Source organism: Drosophila hydei, unplaced genomic scaffold, assembly GCF_003285905.1.
Source record: "Drosophila hydei strain 15085-1641.00,03,60 unplaced genomic scaffold, DhydRS2 tig00000001-arrow-pilon, whole genome shotgun sequence".
Taxonomy (NCBI): Eukaryota; Metazoa; Arthropoda; class Insecta; order Diptera; family Drosophilidae; genus Drosophila; species Drosophila hydei.
The window spans coordinates 84,165-108,636 of record NW_022045643.1 but is presented as its reverse complement, the minus strand read 5'-3'; the positions used below and the strand labels follow the sequence as shown (position 1 = coordinate 108,636).

Below are 24,472 nucleotides of genomic sequence, written 5' to 3'. Positions count from 1 at the left end.
GTATAAATCTGATAGTATATAAAACAATACGATATAATTATACCTTAGACTTGTGATAAAATTATCTTGGACGGTTTGTAAAATACAATATATAATATAAATTTAGGGGACGGTACTGAACGTTGTAGACTACACGATTGTACTCTGATTTGTAATGTTGATCTTTATAACTTAAAATTAAATTATTGTACATTTAGGGTTTAGTATAATTTGTATCTGACCCTTGCAATGAATAATTTAAAGTTTAAAATATATATTAAGGCACTTTAGTCATAATCGGTCAGGTCAACAAACTATACTATGAACTCTCTGTTTGGTGTACACATAGATATGTTTGTTTGTCATTTGTTGTGAGATTCGTAATAGGCATTCGAATTTTTACGAGTCAATATGGGTAAAGTTACCCTATTTGGAGTATGATATAGAAATTGTGAGATTATCCTTATGCAATCAGAGTACAATTCTTAGAGCAAATGCACTCGCTAAGAGCAGGAATGTAGAGAACGTGAATTTACTGCTACTAGCATAGCAATCGGTAATGCGACGCGCTCTCATGTAATTTCCACCCAAATAGGTATCGTAGCGTCGTTCGTTTGGCTGAATGATTTGCAATTGTCGTGTGGCGTCTTGGAAGATTAGATCGTAGTGTCCAATGGGTGATGAAAACATGCTGAAACTGAAAGCATCCACGTCCTTGCGGCCGTACAGCTGCTGAGCATAGGTCAGCAAGTTAATATATGCATTCAATTGTGTTTCATTATAGTTGACGCCGCCTCGTGTAACAACAGCATTGGCCTTCACTTTGCCCAAGTTGCAGCGCTTATAGTCTTGGAGCTCGGCACGAGTGCCATCGGTGCACAACAACTCAAAGTCGTCGTTAAGGGCGTTTCTTGCCCACCACTCCTTGCGCTTGCCTCCAGTGCTCTCCATTACTGTGGTGTGCTTCATGAATGCCACATGGCCGCCGCCCTCAACGAGGCAGCGGAACGCACCCGTGTGTCCATAGTAATCTTCCGATGCATCACGCCGACAATATCTATAGCTGGTTCCATGGCAAAGATCACACATGCTGTCATAAGGGACACCAGTGTTATATTCACTGCTTATAGCGCCGGGCACGCACGATTTGGTAAAGTATTCTGCTGCGGCACGTATGGAGTCGCAGCCGTAGGGTCTTATCCAACCGTTCGAGAGGAGGAACGCCATCGGGTATGTCCAGCCAGCGGCTGTATTAATGCCTGTGTGACATGTGTACTTGCCTTTCAGGTATGTGAGCTCTGTGTCGGGATCTTCTTCTTTGGCTACTGCTACCACATAGTATTCGGGCTCACCCAAGTTGTATACCTCAGACATGAATGGAATCAAATCGTAGTTCAAGCCGCCTGTATAGACATCTCCGGCGTCAAACACAGATATATCCGCTTTTCCAGACTGTATCAACTGCATGCAGTTTATATGGGAATGCATTTTTTTGCAGATCAGCTCAGGCTTTAAGATTTGTGCTTTAAGTGCGGTCTTCAAAAAGAATTCAATCAATATTGGAAGAGAATCTAAGAAAAGTTAAGCTAACTTACCCTCATCTTAATGCACTTTTCCAGCTCTTGCTCAGAAGTCACACATAGCGTCATCGCAGGAACGGGACATTCACGAATACCGTATATATAATCAATAGATCTTTGCAAATATTTAGTAAAGGACTGATCATCTTCTGGTATGGAAACAAGAGTTTTGGCTGCATCCTACGAATTGAAATTGGAGCGTGTGATTAATAAGTAAATTTCGAATTATTTTCTGAGTGTCACCTGGAAGAGCAGGTTGGATTTGCCATATCTTCTCGATTCAAAAATGCGGAATTTCTCATAAGGCACTGAGGTGTTGCCTTCGAGTGCACTGCGATCTGTGGTAAAACTGCTGTCTAGACGTTCATTACGATAATTCGAGCCATCAAATCGATCATATTGATTTTGGTTCTGATTTCTATTGTAGGGATTGCTGTTGTCGTATTGACTGTTGAAATTGTCGTAAGGATTGTTGCGACTTTGATCGTTGTAGTTGTTACGATTCTGATCGTTGTAGTTGTTGCCATTGTACGTGTTGAATCCTCCGCCGGTCTGAGGCTGATTTGGTTCCTCGCGAATGCCGTCTGAATACAACTCAGCGACGCGTTTCATGAACTGCTGATATTGATTACGCTCTTTGAAGCTACGAGCTGAAGAAGTTACAATAGCATCTGAAGGAATTTGACCCCAGCTACATTGGCGATAGTCGCTGATGGGCACACGGCTGCCATCGCGGCAAAGCAATTGAAAGGTATCCGGCGATAGTTTTTCTAAACGGCAACGACTGTTAAAATGTGGAAATCTTTTATAATTTAGCAATCTACTCACGAAATTCAAAGGTTTGTAGCATTTCGGAAACCGTTGAGTGACGCAAAAATGCAACGTCGCCAGCCTCTAGAAGACACCTGAATGCACCATCGTAACCAAAATAGGGATCAGTCGACGAACAGCGTCCAGGTATTTTGCCAGAACAAAGAGCACAAAGTCTTGAAAATAAATGGAATTAATACGAGATACGTCTTTTGCGAACTTGGTTCACTTACTTATCAGAATTATCTCCGATGGGATTGTATCTATCAATCAACGAGTGCACGGCGCAAGAGCTGTTAAAATAGTTGGCTGCGGTTTTCACCTGATTATTGCAATCTACTACTTCCATTCCACCACTGTGTTGCAACTGAAATAAAGATAAATGAAAGCAAATGAATATATATTGTTTAGTCAGAGCTACGAAGTCCTCATACCGTGTAAATGGGTACTATCCAACCAGCTAGACTGCCCACCCAGGGGAAGCAGGCTTTCTTTTGACGCAGCTGCCGCAGATCCGTAACATCGGGTAAAGAATTCTTCTTTATAACTGCCACTGAATGATAGTCCAAAAATCCGCCTTCCAGTTTCTCTTGCATTATGGGAATCAAGGAGTTGTAGCGACCAGCGGTAAAAACATCTCCAGCATCCAATGTGGTAATATGTGCCTTCTCACGATCCAAAAGATGAATGCATTCATCGGAGCTGTATGCCATGAGACAGGTGAGATTCAAGAAGACATCATCGAAGAGCGCACGATCCCGTTCGATGGCCACGGTTAAGTTCTGACATTTGTACTGCTCCTCCATACCCTTAGTGCACCAAATAATATTGCTGATTTTATGTTCAGCATAATGATGTTGTGCTACAATTATTAATCAATTAATAATGCTTTTAATTCTGGCTTTACATTAATTAGCTACGAATACATGTAAGGGAAAACTAATAACACTCAGCTAATTTAATAGAATAGCATACTATTGTTACACATTTTATCTAAGCTACATTTCGAGCGTATATATATGAACTTATTGTTCAAACCTGGCTAAGAATGGCTTATTAAGTCAGACTTACATGCGTATACACGCACTCATAGACTCACACACATACATAAACATGTATGTTTTACATGCAGCAACGCCCAATGTTTAGTCAGCGAGCTAGGCAACCGAAATTCTACTTACCATAAGTTGCAGTCAAATAAACTGTGCTTAGTAAGCTTATTAGCAATAACAATCTAGCCATTTTACACATTTATAGCAGTACACATTTAGTTTAAATATATATTAAACAAAAATAATTATAAACGAAATGAACCTAACAACAACGACACGCCCGCAACTGCACAGTAATCGATATTTGTTTGTGCTTATCATTTCTAATCGATAGTCAATGCGATAGTGCTTGGTACGATGTTTACAAAGGTATTTTGTCATTTTTTAGTCAATTTGTGCAACGAGCAGGTGTTATTTGTTTTATAATAGTAAATAATATAATTTGGAGTTAAATAAATTGTGTTTTACAGTCTAATGGCAGTGTTACGCGGCTGGAGATTTATTGGCTTTGTGTCATGCATTGTGGGAGCGATTGGACTTACACTGTATCCAGTTGTCGTAGATCCTATGATAAACTCGCAGAAATACAAGTCCCTGCAAGAACACAACAGCAACCGCGCAAAATAAGTAGATAATATTTCCAGGAATGTGTATTAAATTACGTTATATCCTCATTTGTAGATAATTATTATTATTATTTCACAACTACTTATTGCGCAAGTAAACGCCAACAGCTGTTTTGAGCATAATTTGTATATGTATTTGTAATCGACCGGTTTACCAATTGTTAATAAATGTACGTACAAATAAATACAGTAAATTTAACTTTTCACTGCATTCGATAAGAAATGATCGTAGAGTGAACATCGCAAACGGCTGTATTTCTTATCAGTTCCATAAAAACAGCTGATTCAATCCAGTTTATATACACTCATACGTGGTCAATTCTGAGCAACAATTGTTCGTTCTTTTTCGTCTGTCTCAAAATGTCGAAGCGCGAGGATATTTTGCTGCTGTTCGATGTGGATGGCACCCTGACGATGCCCCGTTCGGTGGTGCAGCCCGAGTTCGAGGAGTTCCTTTATGCAAAAGTGAAACCAAGGGCAACAATTGGAATTGTTGGTGGCTCCGACTTGGAGAAAATGTTCGAGCAGCTGAATGGCCAGAAGATATTGAATGAGTTTGACTTTATTTTCCCTGAAAACGGTTTGGTGCAAATCGAAGCTGGTAAAGAGGTGGGCAAGCAGAATATTATACAACATTTGGGCGAGAAAACTTTGCAGCGATTCATCAACTATGTGCTCCGATATCTCTCCGAGCTGGAGGTGCCCATTAAACGTGGAACGTTTATTGAGTTTCGCAACGGCATGATGAACGTCTGCCCGATCGGGCGACAGTGCACCAGGGAAGAGCGCAACATGTTTGCAGCCTACGACGAGGAACACAATGTCAGATCGACTATGATTGCCAAGCTGAAGGAGGAGTTTGCAGATATCGATCTTACGTACAGTATTGGTGGCCAGATAAGCTTCGATGTGTTCCCGCATGGTTGGGATAAAACGTTCTGTTTGCGCCACATCGAGGCGTATCACAAATTTAAGGAGATTCATTTCTTCGGCGACAAGACAGAACCGGGTGGCAATGACTACGAGATCTATAACGATCCTCGCCTTCAAGGACATAAAGTTAACACTCCAGATGACACGATGAGAATATTAACAGAGCTTCTGAACCTTTGATAATTTTTATTTATATGATTCCATATGTAACATTTTACAAATATATATAAAGTTGTTTCATTAGGCAATTGCCTTATACAAATAATATTTTCTGAGAGATTCAAATGATATTCCCTTTATATATATCTTTGCTTGATATCATATAATAATATATATTATACAAAACCAAGTTTTTTATTTTGTCTTACATTAGGTAATGCCTCATGGAATTATTGGTATCTTCTCTTTATATAAAGTATTCGGAAAATTTCGATTTTAGGATCTTAGGATATTATTGTTAACTGAGTTGCGGTCGTTCACAGACCAATTGGAGTCAAAGCCACAGGCTGAATCCGAATCGGAATCGGCTGTGATTCCAATGCTTTTCGGAGCACGTATTTGATTTGGAGTGGTTGGCATGCTGCTGTAGCCAGAGTTGAGATTCGAACTGGAATTCGAAGAACAAATGGAGTCACGGGGCGAGTCGGTGGCATTCGAGGAATATGATGAACGTTTCGAAGATTTGTAACGCTTTGAGACCGATTTCGGTGGCGGCATTAGCGTATCGGGACGCTGTGTAATACTATCTGCTGAGCCCCACGACTTGTGTACGGCGTCATATATGTTCCTATTGATTGGCACACTGGAACGGGAGCCCAGCACATTACTCGAGCCGTATGGTATTGTCGTCGATGCTCTCTGATTCGGATGCCGATCCCGTGTCGTACCATTGGCATGATGTGGATGACGCTGATGATGGTGACGGTGAGATCGCTGGTGATGGCGACCCGCTTGGACTGGGGCTACCGCTGCGCCGCCAGGTCCATACGCCGTCAGGGTATTGCCATTGCCCACTCCCAAGAAGTTGCTGAACGCCTCGGTTGTTTTCTTTACCCGGACATTCAACGAACCAATCCGCAGGAAGCCCAAATCTTTTTCGACTGCAAACATAAAATGATTCCATGAGCAATTTACAATTATGAATTCGTATTTTCACTTACTTGCATGCTTTTTTCGTGCCTTGATTTCTGCAAAGATAAATCAAAGATAATTGTTAAAAATATATTTTTTACAGAAGATCCACACATGCACATGCTGTTAAAAATAAAAAATGATAAATATGTAAACCTAAATTAATTAAAACATTTTTGTTTTTTTGGAAGGACACATGATTTTGGCGATTTAGGGAATTTGTTAAAAGTAAAAAACTTACCAAATAAAGAAAACAAGTAAAACAGGCAGCAAATGTTTTTAAGAACTAAATAAAATTAAAGTGAACTACAAAAAGCCATCTTAACAATTTTAAACGAAACTTTAAGGAAATTATAAAAAATATATATATATATATACATAATAAGAAGCGAACGAGCAAACAAAAATTTTATTAAACATTAATTGTTGGCAAACATTCAAATTCTTTAGTTAAGTCAACCTGCCTCCAGGTTCCATTGAGTCCGCTTGAGTTGTGCCGCATCGCTTGAATTTCTACACGTTGCAATAATGAAAATAAATATAGAGGTGCCCAGATATTGTTTTTAGATATTTCAGTACTTATAAAGAAGAAGGATTTGTAGTGGGAGTACTCCTGCGATCAATCAAGACTTTAGTTTAGGCTTAAGTTCTCAAGTCTTGATTCAGTTGATCACTTGCTGATCATCTGATCAGTTGCAGGAATACCACTGTCAATACAAATTTAGTTAACGCATGCAGTTTGAATACCATTGTGTATGAAAAGTAAATGAAAGTATTAGAACACATGAAGACTCGGATAAGTATGTTCTCCACATCTCCAAATGTACTTTGCAAAAGTGTTAAATAATTAAAAAAAACTCTGGCAAAGCGTATTAGAGATTGATCAGTAACATGCAACACATTAATGAATCTAGAATCTAGTACATGTCTATCTTTCGATCTTATAGACCTAAAATACCTATCAATGGGCTGGTGGCAGTTGATGCGATCCGTGAAGCGATCTATTTACTAGAGTTGTTAGTCGAAACAATTCTTGATTTGCAAAGCCCTGACTAACTGTATGACGTGTATTAAATATTACTTATCAGGTTATTTTATATATAATGTTTTTATATTTTTTCAATTTTAATTCAAGCTTCAGTTAATATTTGAATTGATTTATGTATATAAAATTGTTTTGCAGATTATAAGCTGAACATCGAATTTCATATTTCTGATGCAATACGATTATTAGCTTTACATAACAGTTTCTTTGTTAATACATTTGCTGATGAAATAGTTATAAAGTATAACTGGGCAAATTGTTATCTAAAAATATGCTATATACAGTTATTTCTGACTGCCCCATAAGTTAGATAGTAAATACATAGGTTATTTTGGCACATGCTTCGATTAATTGCTAGTTGGATTAGTAACAACATCTGGTGGGGTGCGGTTCGCACCGGCAGCGGACCGAAATGTTTTACGCAAGAAGCTCTCTTTTCGCCGAGTGTGAACACTGCGTACTCGGCCCGATTGGGTCTTTAGCGCCGCCACATTATCTTCGCCGGGCCCATCGATTGGTAGCTTTGACTCTCGTTTGTCTCGACGCAGCGTGGGCTCTGAATCGCTGTCATCGTTGGATCCTTTGAAGAGCAAACTTTGCACCGATGGCTTTTTATAGCGTCGATATGTGGATGGCGATGACATCATAGATTGGGTACGAGTCACAGTGCCACCACCCGAGCCACTGCTAATAGTGGCATAGTTGCGCAGCTGAGATCGCTTCTTGCCACGTGTCAGTGCGCTGCCGAGTGTGCCGCCCATGATCCCATTGCCACCGCCAATGCCAGAGCTTGACAGTGGAGTCTCAAGAACGTGCTGGTATCCCAGTTGGTAGTTGTTGTTTAGCTCCGGGCCAAGGAAATACTTTTGATACTCACTGCTGCACGTTGAGGCCGAAACACTGGGTCGCTGTTGACTATAGTCCAGTGGCTTATTGCCACTCCAATCCATAATGTCACGATTGGCCTCTGTAAGAGTATAGCAGTTAATAAGATTGTACTAAAAGTAAGTCGATGCCAAGATATATCCCATGCAGAATTGCATTCTCATACATACTGTAAACATTCCATAGTAGCTCGAAAATATTATGCCTTCCGAATTGTGTAGCCAAGTGTAGCGGGGTGTAGCCCTATAAGAGAAAATGCAATTCATAAGCTAGAACTAAAGGTCTAAGCAGTTTAGTCTATATTTTTGCTTCTAGTTAGACAAGGCAACAGAGTTTCTAACTGAGAATCAGACTTTAGTTTATCGAAAGATTTATTTAGTGCTGAGTCCAAATCTGAAATCGGAATCTAAATTTACCGAGCTACTGCTCTCTCTTCTCTTCTAGGCGCAGGATGAGGGAGGGGGAGCGAGGGAGAGGAGAGGAGAGGAGAGGACGGGGGGAGAGGGGGAGGAGAGGTGGGCGGGAGCGGAGAGGCAGAGGCGCGGAGAGGAGAGGAGAGGAGAGGAGAGGAGATAGAGGAGAGGGAGAGAGAGGAGAGGAGAGGAGGGGAGAGGAGCGGGAGGTGAGGCGCGGAGAAGGGAGGGAGGAGAGGAGAGGCGAGAGAGGAAGGGCGGAGAGGCAGGGAGCAGGAGAGAGGGAGATGGAGAGGAGAGAGAGGCAGAGGAGAAGTAGGAGCGGAGAGCGACTAGGAGAGGATGATCTCTATGTAGGAGGTCTCTCTTCTCTTAGCTTCTCTTCTCTTCTCTTCTCTTCTCTTCTATTCTCTTCTCTTCTCTTCTCTTCTCTTCTCTTCTCTTCTCTTCTCTTTTGCTTTCAGCTTGCCTTAATCATGTTGGCCTATGTTAGCATTATTTCACTGTACTTGCCCTCTAATGAATTTCATACTTTCCTAAATTCTCAAAAATTAGTTTTTTATGATAGCTGCCTGAGTACTATAATACCTTTACTTTGGAACCCTTTCTGCAAGATGCGTAACAAATCAGTTGGAAATTCATATATTAAATTGAATGTAACACATTCGTCGTGATTGACAATTCACTTTGTCTCAATTTTTGGAGACAGACATTTGGAAAACATTTGAGGGAACTTAATTTGTTTCGAACAACGGCAACGTTTCAATTTAAAATTGTGTAAACTCGCATGCCTAGACAAAGGCAGTGGCAGTGGCCGGAGGCAGGAGGCAGTAGAAGGGGCACGTGTTGTGGCACAATTGGATTTGCTCGTCACGATTTGTCACAGCTCGGCTGGGCTTGCCTGCTTGGCTCTGTTGCCTCATGGGAAGGGTTAAGGAAGTGTTCCGCCGTGCGACATGTGACGCAGATTTTCGCGTGATTGTGACAAGGCTCAATCACTCGATGCTTGACGCTCGATTCGAATATATTATTAAAAAGTATTTGCCAAAAGCACACTTACCCCATGCTGTATGTATGTATTTGTCGACAGTTGGACAGACAACATGCAAATTGAAAAGAAACAAATTTTAAATATTTAAATATTATAGATATTTGATGCTCCTACCGTTCTGGCATTGACATCAGCTTTGTAGGTGCCGGCAATCAGCTTGACCACATCCTCGTTCCCATGCTTGGCAGCCCAGTGTAAAGCGGTCTGCAAAGAGTAGAGTTTAATTAGTAAACTGACTAATCGTTAGCCGATACAATGGCATATTATATATATATATACATATTAATATAAGCAAAGGGAAGACAAAGAGAGAGACTTAACAAGCAGCAGGGCGTCGGTGTCCCAATATGCTGCACTTCTGGAACTATTTGTTCGGCCATCAATTGCTGTCGCTCCATCGAAATGGAGAACAAGGATTCCACTGCGCTCAAGATTATACGATATAAATAAATTGGCCAGCCACTGCCGAATGCCGAATGGCGAATGGCGAATACCTTTTGCCTCAATTATTTTCATGTTAACATAATAATTTAGTAAGGCGCAACGATTCGGGCCGCTCAGATAAGCGACTGAGCCAAGAGATCGCCGCGAGTGCACGATGATTTTCTATAGAATTGTTTGCCACAGCAATGCTACGTACCACGACGTACCACAAAACCATGTGTTGACAATGAAGACGGTCACTTTTTTTGAACAGCAAAGACAAACAAGCCGAGCGGCAGCAGCAGCAGCAGCAGCAGCAGGCTGCAACAGCAACAGATTCAGAGACACTGGGACAACATTGAAATCGAACAGAGTGAGAGAGAGCGAGCGAGTGAGAGAGAGGAGAGGTTGACAGTACAAATAGAGCTACAGCCAATTCCCGCTGCCGATCGGTATGTAATTCTTTTCAAGGGAAATTTGTATCGTGTCTCTCGCAGTTTGAAGCTGCAGCCAGCCCAGGGACTGCCCTGACATACATATGTATATGTATGTGGCCACTATTCGCGTTCGATGCATCTTAATCTGCACTGTTTGGCATTTAATCTCAGCCCATTGTCTTAGCATTTCGTGGAGAAATGTGCTCACAAAACAGAAGCTGCACACAAACAGCTACGACTATCTTATCAACATTGTCTGCCGATTTACGATATCTTTTATTTTAACTGAAGTAACGTTCAAATACTTTACTTAAGCTTTACAGTTGTTGTGCACTTAACTAAAGTAACCAAAATGATTTGCTCTTGAAGTAGTTTACTGTGAGCCTCCATAACTTTGGCAAGACTTTAGACTTTTCAGATCAATTACAATTTTGATTTCTGATGTTTAACCTAGATAAATTTAATGTTTTTTTTAGATTATTTTTTTAGATTTTTTTTTAATATTTAAAATTTTTGTTTTTTTTTTTAAAGTATTTTTTAAAATAATTTAAAATTTTTATTGTGATCGAAAGTAATATTTATAGTTTTCTGAGCAGTTTTAGCTTAAGTTAGAGTTTAAGCTTAACTTCCTCTCTCAAATTCTATGATTTTCTTTTTGCTTCAAATAATTATAACTTTGTGCAAAGGAAAGTGGTTTTCATGATAGGGATTCTATTCTTTAAATTATGAAATTGAATTTATTTTAACGACGATATTTTGACCAACAGGTTTCCTAACTTCTATTTTGATTTAGATTTACAGCTCAACTTTTTCATAATATCTATGGATAGCATATTATGTAAGCCCATTATTTTATTGTCATATCCAATGCTTAATAGCTAAAGAGCCTGTTATGCTACGTTTCTGATAACAATTCAAATGAGGTGTGAAGTCATGAGACTGTGATTATCGCTTTGTCATAAGACAGGATGCAAAAACAAGAGTCGAAGGTTTGGATTTACAAATCGTCTCACGCGCAAAGAGTACAGAGCTGCGATTTTGGCCATTTCGTGAATGTCGCCTCGAGAGCTGTGGCTTTAGGCTGGCTTAGGCTCTTTACATATGGCATGTTGTCCGTCTGCACGTTTAAATTTATTGTCCATTCCATTAATGGTGGCAAGGGACAGAAATTCTGCGTCTCTGACAGTGAAATGCCATAAATTCTTGCGTCTCGTTCAGTTTGTGGCAGCATTGTGTGTGTGTATTGCCAACGAGAAACAAACAGAGCGATTTGCTCTCCAGACCCGCCAAGACCGGACTCTGAGCTACCAAGTCGTGGAGGCATCCGACGGTGTTGGCGATCGATGCTGAAGGGAATCCAGCTGCTGCTGCTGCTGCTGCAAACGCATTGTGCAGGAATTCCAGGAGTATGGTACACAGAGTGTACGTATGTCCAGGTCGTGAGACAGCCAGCCATGGTCCTGGCTTACAGTGCCTCACGATCATAAAAGGATGGCCCAAATATTTGTCACTCGTTTGGTCCAGAGAGTGCAAAGTAGTTGTGAAGGTGTCACAGCTGGAATCCGATATGGTAAAAATGCTGTGATGGTATTTGCTCATCTGGATCATGACCATGACAATAGATGATTGAGAACCCAGATAGCAATTTGCGATGATAATCTTCAGCGCGCCCAAAGAAACAGCACACAGAAGCATTGTGGCGAAATGTGAACAAATTTAAGCCAATACCTGAAGGCAAAGTACTGTGAGATGGCTACACATGTACTGCAAAGTGCTGTGAGACAGTTACATATGAAGTGCACTGAGCATATTGGCTTTGCTCAAAATTTGGCTATTCTTTCGTCTGCACTTTGATCTCCTTTGTAGCTTGGTCAGAACTTATATACAGACGCGACTTTTGGCATGTGACGAACGTGGAACAAACTATATTTTTCAGTTTTGAAACTAGGCAAAGGTGATTTGTGTTCATCTCCTAGTTGATCATCTTTTCCTTCCACAATAGTTAAACCAGAATTATCAAGTTTTCAAGTTAGATAATTGCTGATCTTCTCATCGGTCCTTCTCCCCTTCGATATACTCTCCCCATTAAATAGTATTAAAGCTAGGATCATAAACTTTTCTAGTTTGATCACTACTCCTATTTGATCTCCTCTTCCCTTTACACAATATTAATGCTAGGAGTTCGGGTTCTTTGATGTCCTCTTTGTTGTAAGCTACGATCATTAAATTTGCTGGTTTGATCATTGCTGATATTTTTGTTGATCCTTCCTGATCTGCTCTACTCATTTTACAGTATTCAAGCTGAGATCATTAAGTGTTCTAGTTCTAGCTCTCTACTGATCTCCTCATTGATCATGCGTCTCATCGACATCCTCTCCCCTTTTCATTTTATTAAAGCAATAATAAACTTTTCTGTTACGATCACTGCTGATCGCTTTATTGATTATTTTCCTCACTAATATTCTCTTTCCTTTGCACAGTTCTAAAGCTACGATCATATAAAGGATACTTACATACTGTTAACCGCATAGTTCATAGAAATAGTCCAGTAGGCGAGGCACATGTAAAGAAAAGGAATTTAAATGAATTTCTCAAAGCAAAAAATGAAGATATCTTTATAAATAATTGCTGAATAAACAAGCTGACAAACGGAATGTAGTTAACGTAAAAAAGATTATGGAACTAGTTAGGCTTTAGCTTATTATTAACTGCTAAACATAGCTTTCAAGTGGAGCTGACATTGCGCCTTAACAATTTAATAACACATTTTGGCAGGTCTCAACGGCAATTACGGAGTCAGTGGCAGATGCACTCGGACGCCTATGGCTGATGTCAGTTGAGTGTTGTTGAGCGAGGAGTGAATGTCCTGGCCAGGACATGTTTGTAGCTTCCCCTAATGGTGGCAGCTATGATAATGAGGGTCATGCGAGCTGGAATGTGGGCTGGCAACAGTGCCTGCCATTCATATATAGCCACGTTTCGTACATTTTTTTTGCGCCAAAAACGAAGTCGCCTGCAAAGAAGTCGCTCGAAGGCGTTTTTGATCGAAATTCGATATTACGTTGATAAGACACGAGCTGCCACGCAGACTTCCAGTCCTGTAGACCTCTAGACAGTCAGACCTGCAGGCCTGTAGAGCTGTGGACAGTGCACAACCGGAATCTTTTGGCACATCCAGTAGCTGTCGTTTTGATCGATCGCCGGCACATGAAAAATGTCATGTTTAACATGTATTTTGCTGGTTGTAATTAAGGTCGCCTTGCATCCAGTTGCTCAGTGTAATGTGAACTTTAAAGGACATTTAAGTACGTGCCAATTGTTTCAAACAATTCATTTATCAAAACACTCAACAAACGTTCCATGGCCCCGTTTGCTCTGCCAGCTAACATAACTAACCATTACGCTTTCCACACACTTAATGACTATTTAATTGTGTTTGTTTTTCAAATAATTTTCAAATACTTACACCCTGATATTAGCAGTGTAGCAGTGTAGCAGTTCAGGTCGATGTCATGCGCAGAGTTCGAAAAAGAGAGAGAGAAAAAAGTACATGAAAAATTAGATCTTAATTGTAAGAGATGCTTATCGCATATACCAAAAACAAGAGTAAAAAACATTCCTTATATTATTAGAAATTTGAATAATCATCTAAGAAATGTTTTTAGTTCAGGCAAAAAAAAACAAGTGTGCTCTCATCGGGAGTGCTCAACTAGGAAATGCCCTGACCATTTGCAATGGGTTTAGGGTATAAAACTAAGTTAAATGTGATTGATTCTAAAAATTAATATTCTACAAAAAGTTTGATTAATGGTATATAAAAATTATGTAAAAAAAGTATATATTTAATACTAAATTATAATAGCAAATAAATTTAATTATAATATAAAATTTATAATTAATAAAACTTATGGTAAAACTAAGTAGTTCTTATGCATTTTCCTGTTTTAACAGAGAACTATTAATAAATATTTTATATAATTTTTCTTATATTATTTTGACTAAAATTTTGAAAAGAAATATTTATTGTTAAACTTTACCCTTGATCCACACTTTCTTTTAAATTAATTTTCAATCAATTTTCTTACAGCAATCTTTAAATGCAAATAAAATCAAAGAACTTTTTGGGAAAATCAACCAAAGCCAAGCATAATTATTATGAGTATGCACGCTATATCAATATCATGTAAGCAACAAAGAACAAAACAAGGTGAAAACCCATCGTAACTAGTAGCAAACAGTAGTAACAAAAATGTGTGCTACTTCTCAGGATAAGAACACGAAACACGCATGTGAAACAGATGCAATTATTTTCTCTTTATGGGCAGGCATACTATCGAAAGTGCAGATTAACTAAATTGATTAGAAATTATACGAACTGCCTGCCTCGCCTTGACCCAATCAAAAGCAATAACAAAACTCACAAAAAAACCAAGAAACAGCGGCTAATTTCCAGAGTTTCCATGTTAACTTGCCAATGCGTACGCACACCCCACGGAATCGGAACAACAATAATCGGATAAAAAAACAAAAACAAATGAACAAATATTAAAAAAAAAACAAACAACAATAATAATGACAGCAAAAGTCCTCGCTGCGTGGCTATCTTTGGCAAACAATCTAAATGATATATTAAGCGCAAAGCAAATAACGCTCTCTGTTTGTCGCCCTCCCTCTCGCTCACTCTCTGCCTCTCTCCCTCTCTCTCTCTGACTGTCGCGTTCCCTTTCCATTTCCATTTCCCTCGCGAGTTAAGTTCTCCAATTATGCGGATTATTAATTTAACTGGGTCGCTGGTTAAAGTGGACCTTATTTCCCTGCGCTGCCCGGTCTCCTCTGGCTTATGTGTTTTTTTTTGTTGTTTTCACTCGCATGTCTTTCGTTGTTGTTGTTGTTGTTGCTGGCCACTGGCAGTGACCACTTGTCGTTTCACAAGTTGTCAAAACTTGTCATTTAACCGACAATGAGCCTTGTTTGCTTTAATCGTGGTTATTATGCGTTCGCCCGAACCGTCTCTGAATTATTAATGATACCGGAGCATACCTGGGCAGGTGCTCCAACTTCATGCTTAACTAAGTGTGTGTGTGTGTATGAGTCTCTAATTAGCTGCCAGCGCGGTTTCTATGAAGGGCTTTATTTAGTTAATCCTTGATTTATACCTTTATAGCTTTTATAACTTTCGTTTGATCATTAATCAGACACAGCTTCGACTCGCTTTTAACTTGTGCCAAATGACATTTTTGGCTGTTGCTGTTGATCAATGCTTTAATTGGTTTCCCAACGGCTCATTTGTCAATGGTGCAATCGATAAACTCGTGGACAGGTGGAATATCCTGCACTCAGCCAGCTCACGTCGTCGCCTGCGCCTCCTGCTTCCTGATCCTGTCTGTATTCCGTTGTCCTGACGAGGGTTGTTTTTGTCTTTTGACAGACTGGTGTCGCCTTGGGGGCTGACGCATGCGCATCCTTAGTTTAGCAACAGGTGATCGCCGATCGTCGATCGCTGATCGAGCTGAGGTGTTTTTTGTTTTGTTATTAAGTTGTTAAGCTAAATTATTGTTTTTTCCTTTATTTTTTATTTGTATCTGTTTTTTATGACTGCTGCCGGCGACATTTAACAGTTCATGCATTTATATGAGCTGTTGCAAAACTTTTAATGGCCATTAAAATTGAATATATTTGTGTTCGGCTTTTTGTCTGCGTTTAAATGGCCTTCAGATTGAAGTCGAAAATGTAGTAAATATAATTAATTTTATGTTTATAGAATTTCAGCTTGAAATTATTTTTTTTTTGATTTTATGAAAAGCTATAATTAATTGATATAATTAGTTTTATTTTACTACAATTTAAATATACCAAATTGTAAATTTTTTAGTTTGGAATTTTTAGCAAAATTATTGAGGAGGTCTAGAGCTTACGAGTATATATAATTAACTTTAAGGACTGTCATTAGTAGTATTTTATTTTAAGAAACTATACGTAATATCCTGGCAAAATTATATTTTAACTCTTGTATGAAATATAGCGTATGAAATATTTAAAACTCTAATATATCTAAGTAATAAAGATGTTCAATACTCTAATGATTAATTAGAAAATATTCTAAGCAGTCATATTCAAAACTTACTGTAGCTGGACACTGCAAGAAAAAAAGGAAAAATTTCTCATTAATAAATTGTAGATTCATGAATAGATAATGATGAAAACCAAATTAAATTATAATAATATTATTCGACTAAGAAATTCTAACAGAAGAAAGCTATCAACTAGAATCCATACGATTCAAGTAATTATTTAAAGTAAAACTCAAAAGTTTCAATAAGAAGAACTTCAAAAAATTGAAGCAAACTTCCAATAAATAGAAAAATCTAACCAAGATCAAAAAGGCGGCTTAGATAATAAAATCTAAATCGTATAATAAATTCATTAGGTAAGCAAAAAAGTGGTTAGCGAACTTCAAAGGCAGCAAAAACGAGAGTAATGAAAATCGCATAGAAAGGCGATAGGCATAATCAGCTTACGCAGGCAAAGCTGTTCGCAAGACGAACTTTCAGCTCTGGATAGGTTCAGTTAGCGTTGCCTTAAACGCTTTTTTGTATCAACAATTCATGCGAAGGAGGAGATATTGAAAGTATTTGACGTACGTTCGTATAAATGAATGAAATCGAATTCATTTGGCATCGATTGCTGATTTAATTGCCTGACTAATTGAGAGATTTTTTTTTTGCGCTGGCATCTGTGAACTCCCATGACGCACATTCGGCCTAGTTGCAGCGTTATTTGCTCCATTTGGCACTCCGGCAAGCTTAATGACTTGATTTGGGAGGCTGATGAGGTGCGCGGCTTCGCCACAGCAGTCGCTGCACAGATTGCCCAACGTTGATTAGTGCCCGGGTCTGGGAGACAAATGCTGTACGTGCAACAACGCCAGCATCGCTCTGGCTGACCGACGACAATGACTTGGCCATATATGCACTCTCTAGCTGGGCGGCTCTGCCCAACAACAACAACAGCAGCACAACACAGGGGGAAAAAACCCTTTAAATTTCATGCAGAATTAATTAACTGCTGTTGGTGGCGACTCCGACTGCGACCGATTCGTGTTGTCGCCGCCAAAGCCGCCCAAGTTGCGGGCGCCCTTCTGCCCAGCCCCGTATCGCTTTTTCAGACTCTGATATTTTGATGGCCAAGCAGACAACGCCGGAACACACAGAAGCGCGCTCTGGATCGCTCTTCGCTCTGGAATTTCATTGAGAAACGTGCCCTGTACTTGCCGAGACAGCAAGCTCAGGTCGTGTCCCCAATGCTCCGTCATGAATTGCACAGATATATAGATGTATATATATATTGAGATGTGTGTGTGTGTGTGTGTGTGTGTGTGTGTGTGGGACACTCGTTGTTTGTCTTGGGGATCTATGTTGTGGCGCCATTAGCTGCCATTGGCTGGCCCGTGTCGCAATTTAATTACAAGCATCGCTATCTAGAGAAGGCGGCAGCAAGATTTATGCAAACAGTATACAACATGGATAGACTGGACCAGGACAGATGCACGGCTCCTTCAAATGATATCAACGGCAATGGGCAATGGGCAATGGGCAATGCCCATGGTTGTCATCAACGTTGTTCTTTTTGCTTTCTTTTCGATGCACAACTCAATTTGCTGCTGCAGTTAACCCACTCATAAGTAAGTGAATGAGCACACATACTATATGTATCTGAACAACAGATATGGTCTGTCTGCAGCTTCTTGAAAATCGAATCACGTTCGCCCAATTTTGAATGGACTCCAACGTTCGGGGTAGCTTCGACAATTTTAGCTCCCTTGTAGGCGATTAACTTAAATGCCACTAAACTAATTTAAAAGCGATTGTAGGAGCTGGCTCTGTCTCTCCTCTCTCTCTCTCTCTCTCTCTCTCTCTCTCTCTCTCTGTCTCTATCCGTCTGTGCGTCTTTGGGGCGATAGAATTTCAGTGCCTGGGCTGTTAAACATCTTGTCCTGTCCGTTCAAACACTGTGCAACGCACCCATTGTCACGTACTGTAGAATGTGGCCATCAGTGTAGAGATCTGTGTAAAATAAATACATAAATACATGTGTGTGTGTATGTGTGTGTGTGTGCATGTGTGCGGCTCTTGGCAAGATTGCTTTTTCCATATGGAATTTAATTTGCGCTGCCCCTGAAACATGTAATAACGATGCAATTTCATTTGCAATTTAGAGCTACGGCTACTAGCCCCGAAAACATTTGACCACTGTCCTGGCATGCCACAGATGCAACAACATGTTCCATTCTATATTAATGCCACGTTATGGGCCGAAGAGAGCGGGAGAGAGAGCGGGTGTCAGGGCACAGCCCAATGGCCAGCGATGACAAAGAATTTCTCGTTATGCAAAATACCTGCGAATATTACACAGTTAAGTTTACGATTTGATATATAGCTCTAAGGACTGTTGTTGTTCCTGTTGTTATACCCTGCAGCCTTCTGAAAGAGGTTGATATGTGTGAGCTCTCATTGGTATGTTTTAATAGTAACAGCTACTGGATTTATATGAGTCAATTTGCACATTGTTATACAGTTATTTAAGTTATCGATAACTTTTTAATACTATTTCTAAAAAGTCTTTCAATATGGCTGCCAATGAGTCTGCAAAAGTTCTTAGCTATAAAGAATATGAGAGTTCTGGACTAAATGTGCTTCGATTATCGATAACTTCTATATCGATAATTTTTGATATATTTACACAAGAATATCTTTACATAGTCTATAAAAGTCATTACATATGAAGGTCATAAGAGCTGTAGGCTTTATGTATGCGTAGGTGGCATTTTTTGTATAAAATTGCGTTTATCGATAACTATTTTCGATAGTCTTACTTTACTCAACTTTGAAGCTTTATCTGCCGCTTTCTCTCTGCCTAATGTAGTACATAGTTGATTGTGTAGTTATATTTGCCTTAAGTGCTCTCACTCTTCTCCTCTTAGGGATTTGATTCCATGAGAAGCTAAGGCAGTTTCAGCCTGGCAACATCCGCATTGTCCAAGTTTCTTTGGAGTATGTTATATAGACTTCTCACAGCTTATTAAGCTGAATCTATATTGTTATTTTTCTCATTATCCGCTAAGGAAGCCTATGATGAGGTCCTCGTACACTTAAAAACCTATGAGAACTTTTTTATTCTCATTGACATTGAGCTGTAATCCTTGTAGGGTATCTGCGAGTCGTTCACTTATAGATTAGCCCACTGGCTGCATTTTGTTATTGTTATTGCTAACTGGCCGTTGTCAGTGAGTGGCTGGCGCTTAGAAAACAAAACGCGGCGGTGGCAACCTGTTGCGCCTATGGATGCCCCGCGGTCAGGGGCATCGTAAAACCTTACGAGCTGAATAACAAATACATGTATGGGATGATTAATTTAAGCACTTTTACGATGCCTCTTCATGGCGCAACTGATTTATGGCCGTGCGGCCGTGCGACGAATTTGCGTCAGGGAAAGCACTACGAGAGGTCCATGGCGCGAGGGTTTATGATTGGCTTAAAGGGGCGATAAATGAAATTAGGGGCTTACGAATAGAACAGAGCAGCCGGTAGGGTGCATAAGGCCTTTGCTTGCTTGTAGGCGTTGCAAACCCAGACATCCGGACGGCCGGACAGCGCGCTACGAATATCATCTAAGTTTTGCTGGCCTCTTGCAATGCAAGTACAATTGGCGTGGCGAGGAGAGGAGCGAAGTGAGGGGAATCGGCGGCTGGCGCATGTTGCCATCAGACGCATTTACTATTTTGCATAAATCATAATGTAATCTGCATCTGGAAATGAAAACAAACCGAAGCGAAAATGTCCAAGCTTTTATAATTAACTGCGCGGGCACAAACCGAAGACATTGGCAGGCGACATGCCGGGCACAGCTGCAGGACCTCTGCATTGGCTACAGCCAACCAGCAACCAGCATCAGGCAACAGCCAAACAGCCAAACAGCCAACAACCAACAACAGCGACAACCGCATAAGTTTCTCAATGAAGCATGGAGCCCAAACATCAAAAAAGCAACAAATATACAAATGCAAGCAACAGCAGCAGGGAGAGCTCTGTGCCTGGTCAGAGCGAATTCGCGCTGGAGAGGACGACGCCGGCACAAATGTGGATAAGCCCTCACTTGGTGCGCAATCGCAAAATCTACGCAGCGCGCGGTCAACGGGCGCCTGCCAAAACTACGGCTAAATAATTTATGCCCCCAGTCAGCAGCAGCATCAGCAGCAGCAGCAGCAGCATCAGCAGCAGCAGTCAGCGATGCGCAGCAACACATTGGCGCAACATGCTCCTTGGAGCGAAGCAGCGGGTTGGATGTTAGTCGCAGTAAAAATCAAACAAAATTATAAATTAATGAAATTTATGCACAATAAAATTGCAAAAGAAATTATTAATGCAGTCGTTCACGCTTTAAATGCACCCTAAATCAACGAACGTACGCTAAAATTATTAATACGGCCGCCAGACATGCAGCAGCCGTCGCCGTCGCCGCCGCCGCTGCCTCCTTCCCAATCATCCCCAGCCTCCTACTCCTCAACCTCAGCCTGAACTGGGCAATCAATGCAAGCAGTTGATAGGTTTAGGCGCCGGATATGTTAAGTTGCAAAGACATGCATCTTGCAACATTAAAGCACAACTTGCGTTCAGCTCAGCTCCATTCAGATCCACCTTCAATTTTTATTGAATACGTTCTGCTCGACTGCGTTTGCAGATCGCAGCGATCGGCCAAAAAAAAAGAAGTGAATTTATGTGCTCATGATGTCTGTTTGTTTTCAATAATCTTTATTTCAAACATGAAGACACTGTCGGACGGACGTAAGAATGGGAAGCATTTAATATTGATTTTTGTAGATATTCAATATAAGAGCTGCGCCTCTACTCTAGAACAACTTGCTTAGCTAGTTCTGACTTTCTTAAAGAGCTGTCTACAAAGACTTCTTGCAGCGGGGTCTATTAGGTTCTCGGACGTCTTTTAAAGCACATATATTGAAGGAAAAACCAGTCGATGTTCACTATGAATCGAAAATCTCTCCTAACTACTTAACTAGTCATTACGTTCATTTTGATCTGTCTACAAATATGTCTAATGATATGATAGCTGAGCAAGGAATTCCAGAATCAAAGACTGTTTAAGCGTTTTGAGTTGGGAATTATAATTTTAGCTGATCAGGATCTGAATACGTAAGCAAACCAAAGAACATGAACGAAATTTTAAGGCAGGAAATTGGTTCGAAATGAAATGACAGATTATCTCTTTTAGTTCACAGCTCACTCGCTCACTCGCTCTCTGTCTCTCTCTCTCTCTCTCTCTCTCTCTCTCTGTCTGTTTACCTCTCTCTTTCTATATATATCTGCCTTTCTCTATAGTGTACTGGTATCCCTATAGCCTCATTCTTTTTCCCTCTCTCTACTACTTCCCCTCTCTCGCTCGCTCAGCTCTCCCCGCATCTCTCTCTATTTCACACTCTACCTCTCTCTTTCTTTCTCTATTTAAAGCTTAAAGCACTCTCTTTAGAATATCTTTGGGCATGTCAACAAGAGCTTATGAGCACGCTCTACAAGTATGCAGCTATAGACAATATCTTTAAGGACTAGCCTATGCCTGTATTCTCAAATCATATCATATAATTGTTATTAGACTTAAATGACTTGTTCCCACAACAAACACAAATGATGTTCTTCTCAGTTAGCTACCAAAATACTCGCAACATAAATTGTGAACATGGCCCAATTAGATGTCTGCAGATAGCACTTATTACGTTTCGAATATTGCCCAATTCGTTCTTTGACAAATGAGGCTTTAATAGGGCTCTAGTTTATGAACTAGTTTCATGCAAGTGGCGTATGAATTGTTAATTTCATTTCGTTGAAAGATCTGAGATCATCAAGTGGCAGCTAAATCAACTTGGGCCTAAGCAAAAAGGTATCACACACACCCAAAAAAAAAAAAAGACCTAAAACTAAGAAAAAAACATAACAAGGTCTTTTGCAACAAAAAACAAAAAAGAGTTATTTAAATTTTACAGCGAATTTTTGAGAAGCGTAGACAGCTTTATCTTATCGCCAGTTTAGTTTCGAGTTGGAGTTTGAGGTTTCCCTTTAACGAATACATTAAATACATATTATTCCCGGAATTATATGTAAATTCCACTTCTCACATGAGTCCCCAAGCTCAACAGCTCTCCATCTTCCATGATATTATCGTCGTCGTCGTCGTCGTCGTCGTCGTCGCCGTCCTCTCTGCCGTCTTCGTCTTGGTCTTGGTCTTGGCAGGTTTTGTAACTTACGCAGAAATCTTATAAATGTTCGTGTTCAAGACAGGTAGCGCTCTATTGGGTCCATATCAGCAAGCTAAAAAATTAGTTCCTCAACGATGACAAATTAGACGTCATTAAGACTGACTGACTGAGCTCAGGGGCACCGCAGTTGACCAGTTCCAGACCAGAATGGCTAACTGTGTGACCTCATCCTTTCCTGGGAAGCACAACAAATGGGCATCCTAGGACCACGCTAAACGCGTGGAACTGTTACTCCATATTATTTATGATAATCTCGATTTTGTGTGGTAGCCATTCAGCCATTCAGCGAGCCAGCCGCTGCGCATGCGAAGCTGAAGCCACACGATGCGGCACGTTGGCGCTGTGTGTGGCCTGTGGCATGGCTGCCTCGCCTACCTGTTGCCCGTTGCGCGTTGCCAGTTGCCAGTTGCTTGGCTGCCTGCGGCCTGCTGCCCCGACTCCAGATTAATGTGAAGTGACATGTTTAAGTAAATGATCCAGAAGCTTATCCGATAATGGCCACCATATTTATTTAATGCTACACTCAATTCTTTGGCTCTTGTGTTTTTTGGGCAGGTCAGCGTCTGGGCCCACGCCCTTCCGAAAAGCTAATTGACCCGATCATAAGCCATAAATCTGTACAGGATATGTTGGCCGAGATCACGAAGAGCGCTAGACCAAGCAAGCACGAGATGCGCTGCAGACGCGACACGATTAGCCCCTTAAATAGATCCCCTCAACCAACCCCTCCCCCTCCACCACCTTCGAAATAATCATTTGTTTTTTTTTTTTTTTTTGGTAGTCCCCGCCAAACAATGCAGCCTCGCAGCCAGCCAACGTGGGCCACCGCCGTTGCAAACTGTCGTCGAGTTTGTTGCAGTTGCTGCTGCTGCCGTTGCTGCTGCTGTTTGCAACTGTTGCAAGTTTAGCGACAACACGAAGATTAGCATGCGTGACTAACAGAATTTTGTTATTCCTTTGCCAGGCAAAGGCAAGTCGTGCGTTTACCTCGCGCTGGGATAATCGTTTCTTAATTTTCCTAATTAATTATTATGAAATGCTCGATAAGCAGCAGCCAGCAGCCAGCAGCGAGCAGCTAAGTAATTGTTAAAATTCTTCTGAAAATGTTGCCCGTGAAAATCATTCAATATTCAAGCGCGACTTGCCAACATAGTTTCAGATGATTTGCCTTTTTGATTCAATTTTGTACACTGTCACCAAGGCAAAGTGGGTATATTGGTTTTATGGAACACAGATATACCCCCATCTCTCCAGTGAAAGTTTTTTAGCATGAGATTCAACTCTTCTTACACAGTTTGAGACCCAGAATTTTTGCAGGTGCGGATATACCCATAATCCATATAGTCCGTACACTACATAGTCTTAGTGCCATTAGCATTGATTCTTTAATACATTTTTGAGTTCTTAGGCATTCATTCTGCTTTGAACGAGCATCATACAGTCAGGTAAGCTATATTGCCATATTCTCACTGTCTTTTTTAAGCTCTTTTTCTGTTTCGTTGACCGGAACCTTTTTTATTGACAAGCAAATGCACTCAGGCTGCATGTGTACCGGCCATGCCTTGGCTCTACATACATTTTTAGACGGCATCCGAGGCTCGACCTGACTCGCCTCGACTCGGTCCGGGGCACAGCACACTCGTCCCTTGTGCGCCAAAAGTTTATTTTCGTTATTTATGATGTCGCTGTAGCCGGGATGCGCTGCACAGATTTTAGGCAAAACGAGCCGAGCAACGCAGTGCGTGGGATGCTGCTTGGATGCTGGCTCCATCTGGCAATCAC

At 40.6% G+C, this 24,472-nt stretch overlaps 4 protein-coding genes across 5 annotated transcripts in view; 2 read left to right on the top strand and 2 right to left on the bottom strand.

Moving 5' to 3' along the window:
• Window positions 1–57: 57 nt before the first annotated feature.
• LOC111595101 (melanotransferrin) lies at window positions 58–3,704 on the bottom strand. Its single transcript, XM_023308667.2, has 7 exons — window positions 3,551–3,704; window positions 2,804–3,231; window positions 2,603–2,736; window positions 2,388–2,545; window positions 1,803–2,329; window positions 1,575–1,739; window positions 58–1,515 (listed from the first exon to the last, which is right to left on the bottom strand). The coding sequence occupies exons 1-7, from the start codon at window positions 3,618–3,620 to the stop codon at window positions 451–453; spliced, it is 2,547 nt and encodes an 848-aa protein (XP_023164435.2). The 5' UTR covers window positions 3,621–3,704; the 3' UTR covers window positions 58–450.
• Window positions 3,705–3,785: 81 nt separating this feature from the next.
• LOC111595103 lies at window positions 3,786–4,210 on the top strand. The gene is made up of 2 exons (XM_023308669.2): window positions 3,786–3,829; window positions 3,892–4,210. Exon 2 carries the CDS (start codon window positions 3,896–3,898, stop codon window positions 4,046–4,048), a length of 153 nt encoding a protein of 50 aa, XP_023164437.1. The 5' UTR covers window positions 3,786–3,829; window positions 3,892–3,895; the 3' UTR covers window positions 4,049–4,210.
• A 36-nt stretch (window positions 4,211–4,246) lies between these two features.
• LOC111595102 (probable phosphomannomutase) lies at window positions 4,247–5,199 on the top strand. Its single transcript, XM_023308668.2, has one exon. The coding sequence runs from the start codon at window positions 4,408–4,410 to the stop codon at window positions 5,158–5,160; it is 753 nt and encodes a 250-aa protein (XP_023164436.2). The 5' UTR covers window positions 4,247–4,407; the 3' UTR covers window positions 5,161–5,199.
• Window positions 5,200–5,391: 192 nt separating this feature from the next.
• The window catches only part of LOC111595095 (ankyrin repeat domain-containing protein SOWAHC), a 35,529-nt gene continuing 16,448 nt past the window's right edge, over window positions 5,392–24,472 (bottom strand). The window contains exons 4-12 of one of the 2 annotated variants that reach the window (XM_023308662.2): window positions 16,489–16,501; window positions 13,753–13,757; window positions 9,620–9,709; window positions 9,515–9,520; window positions 8,212–8,284; window positions 8,034–8,123; window positions 6,576–6,624; window positions 6,141–6,167; window positions 5,721–6,080 (exon numbers count right to left, since the gene is read on the bottom strand). In XM_023308662.2, coding sequence (XP_023164430.2) covers window positions 5,804–6,080; window positions 6,141–6,167; window positions 6,576–6,624; window positions 8,034–8,123; window positions 8,212–8,284; window positions 9,515–9,520; window positions 9,620–9,709; window positions 13,753–13,757; window positions 16,489–16,501 — 630 coding nt within the window. In that variant the 3' untranslated portion in view covers window positions 5,721–5,803. Of the gene's footprint in view, window positions 6,081–6,140; window positions 6,168–6,575; window positions 6,625–8,033; window positions 8,124–8,211; window positions 8,285–9,514; window positions 9,521–9,619; window positions 9,710–13,752; window positions 13,758–16,488; window positions 16,502–24,472 lie in introns of both variants that reach the window. The other variant, XM_023308660.2, reaches the window with a different exon arrangement.

Coding starts and splice junctions, on each gene's coding strand:
- LOC111595101 (XM_023308667.2), bottom strand. CDS start 3,620: ATGTGTAAAATGGCTAGATTGTTATTGCTAATAAGCTTACTAAGCACA. Junction 2,546..2,602: donor ATCGGAGATAATTCTGATAA/GTAAGTGAACCA, acceptor TTTATTTTCAAG/ACTTTGTGCTCTTTGTTCTG. Junction 2,330..2,387: donor GCTACAAACCTTTGAATTTC/GTGAGTAGATTG, acceptor GTTGCCGTTTAG/AAAAACTATCGCCGGATACC.
- LOC111595103 (XM_023308669.2), top strand. CDS start 3,896: ATGGCAGTGTTACGCGGCTGGAGATTTATTGGCTTTGTGTCATGCATT.
- LOC111595102 (XM_023308668.2), top strand. CDS start 4,408: ATGTCGAAGCGCGAGGATATTTTGCTGCTGTTCGATGTGGATGGCACC.